Raw genomic sequence first — 13,968 nt, forward strand, 5'->3', positions numbered from 1 at the left:
ACCTCGTGCATAGCTTTTAATAGTAACCATTAAAGAATCTTTTTTTTACAGTGCTCTTAACAGATTTTTCGGTACTTTGACTAAAATCGTTTTCGCACTGTATTAGTTATATATTTATATTTTATAAATTTAAATACCGAAAATAGGCGTCAACTCAAAGGCAGTTGAGAAGACAAACTAAGGAATGCCGAGATCTCCCGAGAGCACCGTGTATATTCTCGCCGGACCTCCTACTTTACGCTTTCGCCATAGAGAAATATAGAATTTACTGTGTCTCTCTATTATTTAGTTTCTCTGTGGCTCTCGTCTCCTTTGACTCGTGCTGGAGACCGCCTCTAGACCGAGCGCCCCCAAGACGAGGCGAGAGGCACCGAGGCAAGACGAGAGCCCCGAGTACACACTCGCCTTGTCTCGCCTCGGGTCCCCTCGGCGAGCGTGTACTTGGTACAAAACATTCAGAGCGCGAGGCGAGAGGGCCCGAGAGCAGGCGAGAGCCCCAAGTACACAGTCGCCTCGCCTCGGCCTCGGGTCGTCTCGGCGAGTGTGTACTTGCACCATTAGAATTATGTAAAGGAATCCATTCAAAAAAAATAATCTCGATCCACTCACACTTTTTTAAGCCACCCCATAGAAGTTAAAATATTTTGAAGTTGAAATACATCCTCATACATACTTTAGGTTTGCACTTAAATAAAATGCTCAAGATTTTTATTTTTATTCTATTGCCAGTCGATGCTCGACGCGCTATTGCCGGACCCTGTAGATATAGAATTTACAAAAAAGCTCATATTACCTGACGTCTAAACTGTTCCAACTTTAAGGCAGCAAGATCTGCTTCAGCAGCTGCCTGTTTTCGTTTTAACAAAGCAGTCGCTACTTCATGAGATGCCTGCTGCAGTTTTAAGTCCATTATTTTCATATTCACTTTTCTTTCTTCCCTTATCTTCAGTAATTCCTCTTCAGCAATTAGTTTTTTAAAATTATGGAGTTCCCGCTGCTGGTGGATGGCCATCGTCAGTCGTTTCGCTTTCCCTTGAGCAGCAGGAGATACTAAAGCAAAATGTGTTTTTCATATTTTTTAACTAGTAGTTACTAACAGCATTACTTACATCTTGGAGGGTTTGTTGCCTTCTTCACTTTTACTGTGTCAGATAGCTCATCGTTCGAATTGACTGAAATTAAAGATAATTTGATTACAAAGTCATGTAAAAATTTATAACTTTATAACTTAAGAGTCCATTTCACTAGTCCGAAAAAGTAGCAAAATAAGCGTTCGGCATTTAACGTTTTATGTAAAACTGGCTAGGTATTTTTTACACAAATGAAGAAGGAAATTAAAGATAAAGGATTATACTATATCCGCATTGTAGCACATTTTTAGACACCTTCTTTATTTTTAAGATTTTGATGGTCAAACATCAACAAAATATTCCTCATCTTTTGACTAAATTTTCTCGAAAATAAATACATAATTTAAAGTTCCGTTACAATACGAGAATAGATTAAAGTTTTGTGATTAGTGATATATAATTTCTATGGTTTTGTAACAAATTGCTCACTATTTTATGGCAAATGCTGAAGCTCTGCAAACCTTAATCACAGCACGTATGTTTGGAATTTTTTGGGTGGCTTAACACGACCCCTGAGAGCGACCCGAAAATACAGCGTAATAGACTCTTAATGTGGGACTTACACATACACTCCTCGCTGGGAGAGGGGAGGTGACATTCCTCAATATGTATCTCTTCATAAGTTTCATTTTTTATTGTGGTACCAGCTTAACAAATCATAAATATGGTCAAATTAAACACATTTCTCAAATAACATACAAACCTTTCTCAAATAGGTGGGTGCTATCCGAAGGAGAGTTCATAGTGATATCCATGTTGGGAGCAGTTGCAGATACAAGCTCCAGCAGAGGGTCACTTTCTACCATTGTGACAGGGTCATCACCAATGACCAGTGTTTCATAAAGCTGTGCTTCAGTTTGCTTCCGTTTTCTATGAAACAGTTGAAATAAATTAATACAAGGTGGATAAATATTGAATATCTAACAGCGAAAACACAGGCGACGGCTTTTCGTCGGTTTATAGGCGCGACTTTGATCTTCACCGTAGAGGTGTGTAGTTCGTGAACGAACTAATTCCAATGGACTATTCCGACCCCGGAATGAAAGGAACTAGTTCCCAGTTTCTCAAAGAACTAGTTCCTCAGGACCTATTCCGGAACCGAGACCTCCCTTAAGTAATCAAAGGTTGTCAATCAAGCCACTACAAATTACAGTTTGGAGTTCACACTGAACAACATCAGGTTGGTCATGTCACAGAAGAAGAAATAACCAGAAGCCTATCTTTTATCGTTGCTAAGGCGAGGCCACCAGGACCTTGAGTCGCTCGTTCCTCCAAGTTTCCGCGGAAATTCGTCAGTGGAGCAGCGACGGGCATGATTATCGACCGCCGAGAAAAATATTTAATTAAACTTTTTGCAAGTCTACATTAAAAAATAATGTACATGTTAGGACATTGGACGCTTTTAAAGGGAAACGCCCTTTTCTATAGGAGATAGACAAAAACTAATATTGGTGTCTGGAGCTCAATTTTTATCAAAAACATGATGGTGAAAAAAGTGATATCGATATCTGTTACCGTTTCAGAGTTACGGGGTGTTTTTCAAAAATGTGCATTTTTAACAAATCGCTATAAATTTTTTGCCATGGAAAATTTTGTATTTTTATGAAAACTTTCCCAAAGCACCTTTTTACGTAGAATTTAATGGTTTAAGTATATATTTTTTTAAATTAATAATTTAAGAATTATGAACAGAAAATTTGATTTTTTATATGGGGCAACCTGTATATTTTTAATTTATTGAAAATAATTTAAATTGCCTTTCCAAAAATATAGCACACTTGATATTTTGCTCGATTCCTCTTCCAGATATAGAGTTTATAAAAATTCGCCCACTTTAAATAATAGGCTTTGAGCGGCGCCGGCTGTAAGGGTGCGTTTATGTTGGAGCGGCGATAAACGATAAGAGCAGCGATAGTAGCGAAGCAAAGAATATTATTATATTAATTTATATGTAGGTGTTTATATTGGAGCAACGCGTCGAGACACGCTTGGCAGTTGAGCAACGATAAGAGCAGCGCTAATTCACTGCTTTTATCGTTTATCGCAGCTCCAACATAAACGTACCCTAATGCAGAAAAATTCTAGCTGTGAGCATCAATTAAAGCGAAAATAATATTTGCAATGAGAGATACAGAATTTTATAACAATTTAAACCATATTTAACCAACATCAACACATTTAAACTATATCTAATAACAATAAAAATAAATAGCAAACCAAGACATGAGATTTTGCTACAGGTGTTCGACATAGTAGTGGGAACTATCGAATGAATACTATCGAAACATTCGATAGTTGCAATTAATTCGAATAATTCGATAGCTAGTAAGAAAACATTCGTTGAAAACTATTTGAATAAAAATTATCGAATAGACGCGTCATCTGCCTTAAAATATTGTATTCTAGTAATTCGGCAGCAAAAACCATTCATTTATAAAATTCATTCATTTATGAAATTCATTTATTCATCATGATCGATTATAATAAAATATTAACTTTTGATTTTTTGTTGTCGCCGGCGACGTAGAGTTTCTTTCCGAGAAACCCGACGGCAGAACATTGGCAATGCTATGAAAAGGAGTTATTTCAACTTTGATTTTTTGCGGAGAAATAGATAAAGGACACATTATTTTTTTTATTGAAATGTTAGTATTTACACAAAAACTACATTATGAAGAAACAGTGCTGTTGCGTAATATATTGGTTTTGCATGATATTAGCAAAAATATTATTGTCTGGCTTTAAAGTAGTTAGGGATAGTTACGTCTATATATTTTGGTTAAATTTTTTTTATTAATATTGTGTTTGTTACACTACAATAATACTTGTTATTTTTTGGATGTAGGAAAATGATTTTTAATGCTTTGAAGCAAGACTGGTCTTAACAAAGCCAACTGCAGAATTGCGTTTCGCCGTCGAAAGGTCCAGAACCAACATGTTCAAAAAGACAATTTCGTTGTGGTCTTAGCGCAAAACAAGCGCTAAATAATAATTAGTAATAATTTGTTACACCTATTAACGACAAAATTTAAAATCATTTAATATAACCGGCGTGAAGATAGCCACGGTTTTTCATCCACGGTTTCGGATAAATCCCGACCATAGTAAACATATGGCAACAACGCCTTTTAGTCTGATTTCAGCCACATCCACGGTTCTCTGTACCGAAACGCTTCAATTAAAATATATCTACAGCCACACTTTTCTGTTTTTACAAATATTACTAAATATTTAGAATGTCGAGTTTATATTTATATGCCTCGTATAATGAACAATTATTTCTGAATATTAATTTCACTTTAAAAATCCTCTTAAGAAATTGAGTTCTATCTAGTTCTTCGCAAAAATCGCCGGTAATTTATTAAAGGTTGTGACACGACAAAATCTTTTGGAAAAGATGTATAAGCGACTAGGGTACGTTATCCCGTATTCAAAACCATTTGCCGCTCCGTAGGGAAAGGGCCAGAATCAAAAAACTGTCATTTTACCTAAAATTAGACAGAAAAAAAAATCGCCACCAATTTGTTAAGGGTTGTGCCGCAACGAAACCATCTGGAAACGATGTACAGATGACAAGGGTACACCACCCCGTATTCAAAATCCGAGTTGCCGGTCGCGTAGGAACAAGGGCCAAGTACCAAAAAATTAGCTGTTTCTGATTAAAACACCTTAACAGAAAAAAGAATTGTAATATTTATTAAGGGTTTATTATTAACGAGACCATCTGGAAACGATGTACAGATGACAGGGTACACCACCCGTATTCAAAACCATTTGCCTCCGTAGCTAGTCCCAGAGAAGATATAAAAACTGTCATTTACCTAAAATAAGACAGAAAAAAAAATCAACCAATTTCGTTTCAGGATTGTGCCGCAACGACCATCTGGAAACGATGTACAGATGACAAGGTACACCACCCCGTATTCAAATCATTTGCCGAGGTAGCAGGTAAAGGGCCAAGTTCAAAAAAAAATGTTTCTCGTAAAAACGAAAAGACGAATCCAACAGGATTTCAAATGTAAAATGGGATTGGTGGTGGACCAAAAAAAATTGTAGCTCATTTATTAAGGGTTGTGCCCCAACGAGACCATCTGGAAACGATATACAGATGACAAATTTTACACCACCCCGTATTCAAAATCATTTGCCGGTCCGTAGGAAAAGGTTATAAATTAAAACCGCTGATTCTCTTGAAAATTAACAGAAAAAATCTGTAGCTCATTTAATTAAGGGTTATGCCGCAATGAGTACCACCTGCCAAACGATACAGATGACAAGTTTTTACCACCCCGTATTCAAAATCATTTGCCGGTTGCGTAGGAAAAAGGGCCAAGTTCAAAAGAAGCTGTTTCTCCTAGAAGCTTAACAGAAAAAAAAATTTGTAGCTCATTTATTAAGGGTTGTGCCGCAACGAGACCACCTGGAAACGATGTACAGATGACAGGGTACACCACCCGTATTCAAAATCATTTGCCGGTCCGTAGGAAAGGGCCTAGTTCAAAAAACCGCTGTTTCTCTTGAAAATTAACAGAAAAAATTTGTACTCGCTAGATAGTTTATAGGTTGTGCCGCCTTTAACGAGACCACCTGGAAACGATGTACAGATGACAATATTATACCACCCCGTATTCAAAATCATTTGCCGGTGCGTAGGAAAAGGGCCAAGTTCAAAAAACCGCTGTTTTCTCTTGGTTAACAGAAAAAAATTTGTAGCTCATATTAAGGGTTGTGCCCGCAACGAGACCACCTGGAAACGATGTACAGATGACAAGGGTACACCACCCCGTATTCAAAATCATTTGCCCGGTCCGTAGGAAACTGCCAAGTTCAAAAAACCGCTGTTTCTCTTGAAAATTAACAGAAAAAAAATTTGTAGCTCATTTATTGCCAGGGTTGTGCCGCAACGAGACCACCTGGAAACGATGTACAGATAAAAATCTACACCACCCCCCGTATTCAAAATCATTTTGCCGGTCCGTAGGAAAAGGGGCCAAGTACAAAAAACCGCTGTTTCTCTTGAAAATTAACAGAAAAAAAAATTGTAGCTCATTTATTAAGAGGTTATCGCAGCTCAAACATAAACCACCCGTATTCAAAATCATTTGCCGCTCTGTGAGAAAGGGCCAGAATCAAAAAACTGTCATTTTACCTAATATTATACAGAAAAAAAAAACAATCGCCACCAATTTGTTAAGGGTTGTGCAACAACGAAACCATCTGGAAACGATATACAGATGACAAGAATTTACCACCCCATGTTCAAAATCATTTGCCAGTCCGTAGGGGAACTATCAAATTCAAAAAACCGCTGATTCTCGAAAGTTAACAGAAAAATTTGAAGCTCATTTATTAGGGTTGTGCCCACATTCGTTGAGACCACCTGTTGATGTACAGATGATAAGGGTACGTCACCCCGTATTCAAAATCATTTGCCGGTCCGTAGGAAAAGGGCCAAGTTCAAAAAACCGCTGTTTCTCTTGAAAAATTAACAGAAAAAAAAACATTTGTAGCTCATTTATTATAAGGACACATTATTTTTTTTATTGAGGTGTTAGTATGTATTCAAAATCTTTGCCGGTCATTAGGAAAGGCGCTGTTTCAAAATATTGCTGTTTCTCTTGAAAATTAACAGAAAAAAATTGTCTGGCTCATTTATTAAAGGATTCTGCCTATATATACGAGACCACCTGGAAACGATGTACAGATGAAAAGGTTACACCACCCGTATTCAAAATCATTTGTGGTCCGTACGAAAATGGCCAATGTTCAAAAAAAAGACTGTTTCTCTTGAATAATTAACAGAAAAAAATTTGTAGCTCATTTTATTACAAAATTTGTGCCGCAACGATACCACCTGGAAACGTGTACAGATGACACGGTTTACACCACCCTGTATTCAAAATCATTTGCCGGTCCGTAGGAAAGATAAGTTCAAAAAACCGCTGTTTCTCTAGAAAATTAACAGAAAAAAATTTGTAGCTCATTTATTAAAGGTTATGCCACCAACGAGACCACCTGAAAACGATATGTATATATGCTCGTATAATGAACAATTATTTATGAATATTAATTTCACTTTAAAATCCTCTTAAGAAATTGAGTTCTATCTAGTTCGCTTCCGCAAAAATTTGTAGCTCATTTATTATAGGTTGTGCCACGACGAGACCACCTGGAAACGATGTACAGATAAAAGGGTACGTTACCCCCATTCAAAATCATTTGCCGGTCCGTAGGAAAAGGGCCAAGTACAAAAAACCGCTGTTTCTCTTGAAAATTAACAGAAAAAAAATTGTAGCTCATTTATTAAGGGTTGTGCCCCAACGAGATCATCTGGAAACGATGTACAGATGACAAGGGTACACCACCCCGTATTCAAAATCATTTGCCGCTCCGTAGGGAAAGGGCCAGAATCAAAAAACTGTCATTTTACCTAAAATTAGACAGAAAAAAAAATCGCCACCAATTTGTTAAGGGTTGTGCCGACACGAAACCATCTGGAAACGATGTACAGATGACAAGGGTACACCACCCCGTATTCAAAATCATTTGCCGGTCCGTAGGAAAAGGGCCAAATTCAAAAAACCGCTGATTCTCTTGAAAATTAACAGAAAAAAATGTGTAGCTCATTTATTAAGGGTTGTGCCGCAACGAGACCACCTGGAAACGATGTACAGATGACCAGGGTACACCACCCCGTATTCAAAATCATTTGCCGGTCCGTAGGAAAAGGGCCAAATTCAAAAAACCGCTGATTCTCTTGAAAATTAACAGAAAAAAATTTGTAGCTCATTTATTAAGGGTTGTGCCGCAACGAGACCACCTGGAAACGATGTACAGATGACAAGAAATTTACACCACCCCGTATTCAAAATCATTTGCCGGTCCGTAGGAAAAGGGCCAAGTTCAAAAAAACCGCTGTTTCTCTAGAAAATTAACAGAAAAAAAATTTGTAGCTCATTTATTAAGGGTTGTGCCGCAACGAGACCACCTGGAAACGATGTACAGATGACAAGGGTACACCACCCCGTATTCAAAATCATTTGCCGGTCCGTAGGAAAAGGGCCAAGTTCAAAAAACCGCTGTTTCTCTTGAAAATTAACAGAAAAAAATTTGTAGCTCATTTATTAAAGGTTGTGCCGCAACGAGACCACCTGGAAACGATGTACAGATGAAAAGGGTACACCACCCCGTATTCAAAATCATTTGCCGGTCCGTAGGAAAAGGGCCAAGTTCAAAAAACCGCTGTTTCTCTTGAAAATTAACAGAAAAAAATTTGTAGCTCATTTATTAAGGGTTGTGCCGCAACGAGACCACCTGAAAACGATGTACAGATGACAAGGGTACACCACCCTGTATTCAAAATCATTTGCCGGTCCGTAGGAAAAGGGCCAAGTTCAAAAAACCGCTGTTTCTCTTGAAAATTAACAGAAAAAAATTTGTAGCCCATTTATTAAGGGTTGTGCCGCAACGAGACCACCTGGAAACGATGTACAGATGACAAGGGTACACCACCCTGTATTCAAAATCATTTGCCGGTCCGTAGGAAAAGGGCCAAGTTCAAAAAACCGCTGTTTCTCTAGAAAATTAACAGAAAAAAAATTGTAGCTCATTTATTAAGGGTTGTGCCGCAACGAGACCACCTGGAAACGATGTACAGATGACAAGGGTACACCACCCCGTATTCAAAATCGCCAATTTTAGGTCCGTTAGGAAGGGCCAAGTTCAAAAAACCGCTGTTTCTCTAGAAAATTAACAGGAAAAAATTTGTAGCTCATTTATTAAGGGTTGTGCCGCATCGAGACCACCTGGAAACGATGTACAGATGACAAGGGTACACCACCCCGTATTCAAAACCATTTGCCGGTCCATAGGGAAAGGGCCAGAATCAAAAAACTGTAATTTTACCTAAAATTAGACAGAAAAAAAATCACTAATTTTAGGTAAAATTACAGTTTTTTGATTCTGGCCCTTTCCCTACGGACCGGCAAATGGTTTTGATGCGCAGGTGGTGTACTGTCATCTGTCATCGTTTCAGGTATTCTGCAGCACAACCCTTAAATGAGCTACAATTTTTTTCTGTAAAGCTGGCGGTTTTTGAACTTGGCCCTTTCCTACGGACCGGCAAATGATTTTGAGTACGATGGTGTACTCATCTGTATCGTTCAAATCCTCGTTGTGGCACAACCTGCTCATTGGTGGCGATTTTTTTCTGTCTGATTTATGTAAAATATCGGTTTTTGAATCTGGCCCTTTCCTAAAGACCGGCAAATGGTTTGAGTATAGGGTACTGTACCCTAGTCGCCTATACATCTTTCCAAAAGGGTCTCGCTGTGGCACAACCTTTAATAAATTAGTATCAATTTTTGCTAAGAACTAGATAGAATTTAAATTTTTAAGAGGATTTTTAAAGTTAAATCTATATCTTATAAATAATTGTTCATTATATATAAATATAAACTCGACCATTTCTATTAACTTAATATATAATTCTTCTAAATCTTTAATAATATTTGTAACAACAGAAAAGTGTGGCTGTAGATATATTTTAATTGAGGCGTTTCGACACCGAAAACCGTGGATGTGGCTGAAAATGGACGAAAAGCGTCGTTGCCATATGTTTACTATGGTTGGGATTTTTCTAAAACCGTGGATGGAAAACCGTGGCTATCTTCACGCCGGTTTTAATATAAACATTTTTTTAAGTAGTGGCAAAATATAAACAACAAATTAGATGTCAAAATTATTTATATTAGATCCTATTTAAAAATAATATAGACTCTAAATTTTTTGGCAACGGTTGTTTTTTAAATAATAATAATTACAAAACTAATTTGTTATATTAACAACAAATTTTAAAATCATGAAATATCAACATTTATTAATTTTCTAAGCATGCAGTGTAATGGAAGGAAAATATAAATAAAAAATTAAAAATCAAAATTATTTATATTAGGTGCTTTATATTACTGTTTAAAAATAATATTATTTACTTTTACTGGCATTTACTTTAAAAAATAAATGAAATATTTCTTCGCAAAAAACTACATGTAAGAGAATTAGCATAAACAAAATACAAATATCGTTAACTTTTTTTAAAATTGGCACGTGTAAAACTTTCAATTTAATTTTCTCACCCCATAGTTTGAGTTCGATAACCCCCCATTTAACCACATTACTTAAATATGATTATTAAGTTCAACTAATTCATATTATTAAAACATTTAAAATACAAATATCTTTTTAAAATTAATTGTAAGTTCATCTCATCTCTCTTGAAAATTGCTACTTCTCAAAATTTTCCATTAAAAAATAGACCATATACCATATAAAATTAAATAATTGAAAGATCGGGCTACGGAAAATCACAAAAATTTTCGGAAAAATGTTGACCACCTGCACACGCACACAATCGTCAATTAAAAAAAACTACTATTTTAGTATTTTAAATATTTTAATAAAAAATAGCACAGTATTTATACGGCGAAGTTATAAAAATTTGGAAGAACTAATAATGCACTGACGCACACAAAAATCAAACGGATACTAAATTTCATTTATCAAAAGCATTCGATAGTCGTGGCTCAACGATAACCATTTAGTGGCACAGCGAGGTTGTCACGTATGCTTTAGTATACAAATAAATGAATGATTTTATTCGAATAAAACCATTCGATAGTTGAAATCATTCATTCAGTAACCATTCGATAGTCTAATTCATTCGATAGTTCCCATCGCTAGTTCGACATATCGACCGTATTCTGTTGTGGGCAGACAGGGCCGTTTTTGAAAATTTCTCGCGGAATTCTTTAACTCAGTGGGGGTGAAAGATACCCTCCCATAACTGCTAAGTACTTCTAACTCTTGTCTAGATTATATGGGCAATTTAAAAATAAGGCTAAATTGGCTGCAAAAATTTTCTGATAACTTCAGCGTTCTGAGGCGGTGCCTCGTCTTGCTGAAAAAATATGGTTTATGGTTCTATTAGGGGCATATCATCAATAAGGGGTTCAAAGCTTACTAGTTAATAGTGGCAAACTTTTAAAAAAAAGTGGCAAAATTTTTCATAGCAAAAAAGTTACAGCGATTTGTTTAAAATGCCCATTTTTAAAAACCACTCTGTAACTCCGCAACGGTAACAGATATTGATGTGCGGTTTTCACCATCATGTTTTTGATTGACAGAAATTGAGCTCCAGACACTGATATTAGTTTTCGTCTATCTCCTATAGAAAAGGGTGTTTCCCTTTAAAAGCATTCAATTTAACCCACCCTGTACATATTTTTTTGTACCGTTTTTTTGCTCTCCTGTAAAATTAGGAATAATGGAGTTAGCAGTTTATCACATTTCACCGACGATATATATGCTCTCTATATACAGGGTGTTTCAAAAAACATGTGCCCTCTCTCGTCGGGAGATTCCTCACGTAAAAATAAGATTTATTTTTCATATCAACATAGGTCCGATTCTGCTTTGTTTCGTAGCTACAGTGTGTTATAGTCTTAATATTTTTTCGATTTATTTTAATTTTCTTCCAAATACTTTTAGTGTTTCGAATGAAATTTTGAGGGTAAAAGTTACTATAAATGCGACATATTTTAAATCTAAAAAAGTGTCGACATATTCACCAGGGACGTGCATATGGGTTATCACTGGAATATTTTTCTAAAAAAAAGCATGTACGCCACTGACTTTTTTTTCTCTTGTTAGCGAAATAGTGTAAGCAGTTTAATACCGATTGAAAGTTGATATTATGTCGATTTCGGCCTCCTTGATGAGATAAACGCAAGTTTATTAATAATAGCAACCTTTAAAAAAATTTAATATTATTAACCTGCAAAAGTTTTAAATAAGTACTCATTAAAAAATATGAAAAAGGTTCCTATAAACATAAGTATGAAAATGCATAATTTTCGAGTTACAAGATGTTAAAACTTTTTAAAATTTGGTTTTTTATAATTATCTTAAATATCATTATTTTTTTATTTGAAATTGCTGTAGGTTGGGCTAATAGTAATAATAACTAATAGTAATAATATTTTATAATAAATTTGTTAATATATAATTTATTAATTTTATTTTATTAATTGTGACTAATAAAATAGCGTTTATCTCATCAAGGAGGCCGAATTCGACAAAATATCAAGAGATAACTTTACTCTTCAACACGTTATTATTTTTCACAGTTTCCCTCAGGGTAACTATTGTAATTAGATTATCATAATTAAAGTTAAGTTATATTAAAAAACAACAGTGTACATTAATTCCACACCCGAAAAGGCCCTCAACAAGTTGGCCCTTCTGAAGAGGACCACAACATAGGCTAACCTTATAGGCTAAGAGCCTTTTGTCCTGATATCTAAATTAGATTTTTCATTATGCTTTTATTTACAGATTCAGAAAGTACAAAAGAGGTTTATTAACCCTTAACTGGTCCGGTAATAGATATGTATCATAAACGGTCCGGCGTAGTCTGTAGGACTACTCCTTCTAAAAAGTTAAAAAACGAACAATAACTAAAAAATAACAAATTTTTATTTCATTATATATTATATTATGTATTATTAAACTAATCTAGACAAAAATGGGTTCAATTAATATAAACTTTAAAGAAAATATAGTTCAAAATAAAATAAAGTACATATAAAAGCTTTAAAAAATATAACCAAATTTCTAACAATCATTACAATATAGAAATAAGTTTTTAATACTATAATATATAAAAAAAAGTTATAAAACTGGAGTTAAAGAAAAAGTTTTTAGTTACAGCATGTGTCAAAGTTCATTGTTTTCCTGAACATGTTTTACACAATGGATTCGTACATTATAGACATTAAAAATAATTAACTAAGACAAAACATTGTCTTTAACTAGTATAATAATTCTAGGATAAGAATATCTCCGTAGGCGTGTTCTGTTTGTAGAGGAATTGCAAGTATTCTACCATTTGTAAAGCGTATTTCTCGTGGAATATTTGACATTGTAACGCATTTGTCTGACAGATTGTCATATTGTCACTATCACAGTCTTCATCATATCATTTTATAAGCGTTTCTTCGTAACTAGAGTCTCCTAAATGCACTCTTTTCGAAGGCCCGGCCATATTTTACAAAAGTTTGTCACACAAAAAATCTTACACAAACGGTCCGGCGTAGTCTGAGAGACTACAGAGCTGAAGTTACTTCTGCCAGAACTTCTAAAAAACTAATCCAATTTGGGCATAAATATGGCTATCAGTCATTGAGTCATTGAGCGAGAGGGGAAGGATTAGCTGGAACGCCAATCGTGTGGGCGGTCCCAGTAATTAATAAGAATGAGTTAATTATTTAGCGTAGTAGACGACGCCGGACCAGTTAAAGGTTAAAAAAGAATATTATTATTAAGTACCTGTGTTTCAAATTTATCCACAACCTGCGTAACTGTTGGGATGTCCGTGTCCTATTAACTATGGGCTGGGAATTAAATGATCGTGTGATCAAGTCCCAGGCGCGCTTTTTATCCGCTATCATCGCAGCGTCCGCTCTTTTATCCTCTACCAGGGGATTTTCTCTTACCAACGTAGTCAATAGCATCTTCTCCCGATCGGAGTACACCATATTTGATGAATTGCTCATCTATTTTAGAGACGTAACAAATGAATAATACTGTATACAGGTAACATGTGCTTAATTTGTTACTTACCTCGATATATTCATATAAAATTATAATTATTATTCATACAAATCACAAAAACACGCAACCTTCTTACAACAAAATCTGAGGTTAATAAATGGTTAACACCAGAGGGTGTTATCAGTAATAACAAGTTAATAAATAAAAAGAGCCAGAGAAAGAGCACACA

At 35.4% G+C, this 13,968-nt stretch overlaps 1 protein-coding gene across 9 annotated transcripts in view; it reads right to left on the reverse strand.

Moving 5' to 3' along the window:
• Positions 1-13,968, reverse strand: part of LOC115887212 (myb/SANT-like DNA-binding domain-containing protein 3) — a 29,799-nt gene extending 15,831 nt beyond the window's left edge. For 8 of the 9 annotated variants that reach the window (XR_004051033.1, XR_004051035.1, XR_004051034.1 and 5 more), the window contains exons 1-6: positions 13,809-13,968; positions 13,515-13,741; positions 1,834-2,000; positions 1,694-1,777; positions 1,110-1,172; positions 794-1,050 (exon numbers count right to left, since the gene is read on the reverse strand). Coding sequence is in view for 6 of the 9 variants with exons in the window: in XM_030906576.1 (XP_030762436.1) it covers positions 794-1,050; positions 1,110-1,172; positions 1,694-1,777; positions 1,834-2,000; positions 13,515-13,741 (798 nt within the window). In the remaining 3 variants the exon portion in view is untranslated. The remainder of the gene's footprint in view (positions 1-793; positions 1,051-1,109; positions 1,173-1,693; positions 1,778-1,833; positions 2,001-13,514; positions 13,742-13,808) is intronic. The other variant, XM_030906581.1, reaches the window with a different exon arrangement.

The sequence above is a fragment of the Sitophilus oryzae genome, unplaced genomic scaffold, assembly GCF_002938485.1.
Source record: "Sitophilus oryzae breed Bouriz unplaced genomic scaffold, Soryzae_2.0 scaffold_556_pilon_pilon, whole genome shotgun sequence".
Lineage (NCBI taxonomy): Eukaryota > Metazoa > Arthropoda > Insecta > Coleoptera > Curculionidae > Sitophilus > Sitophilus oryzae.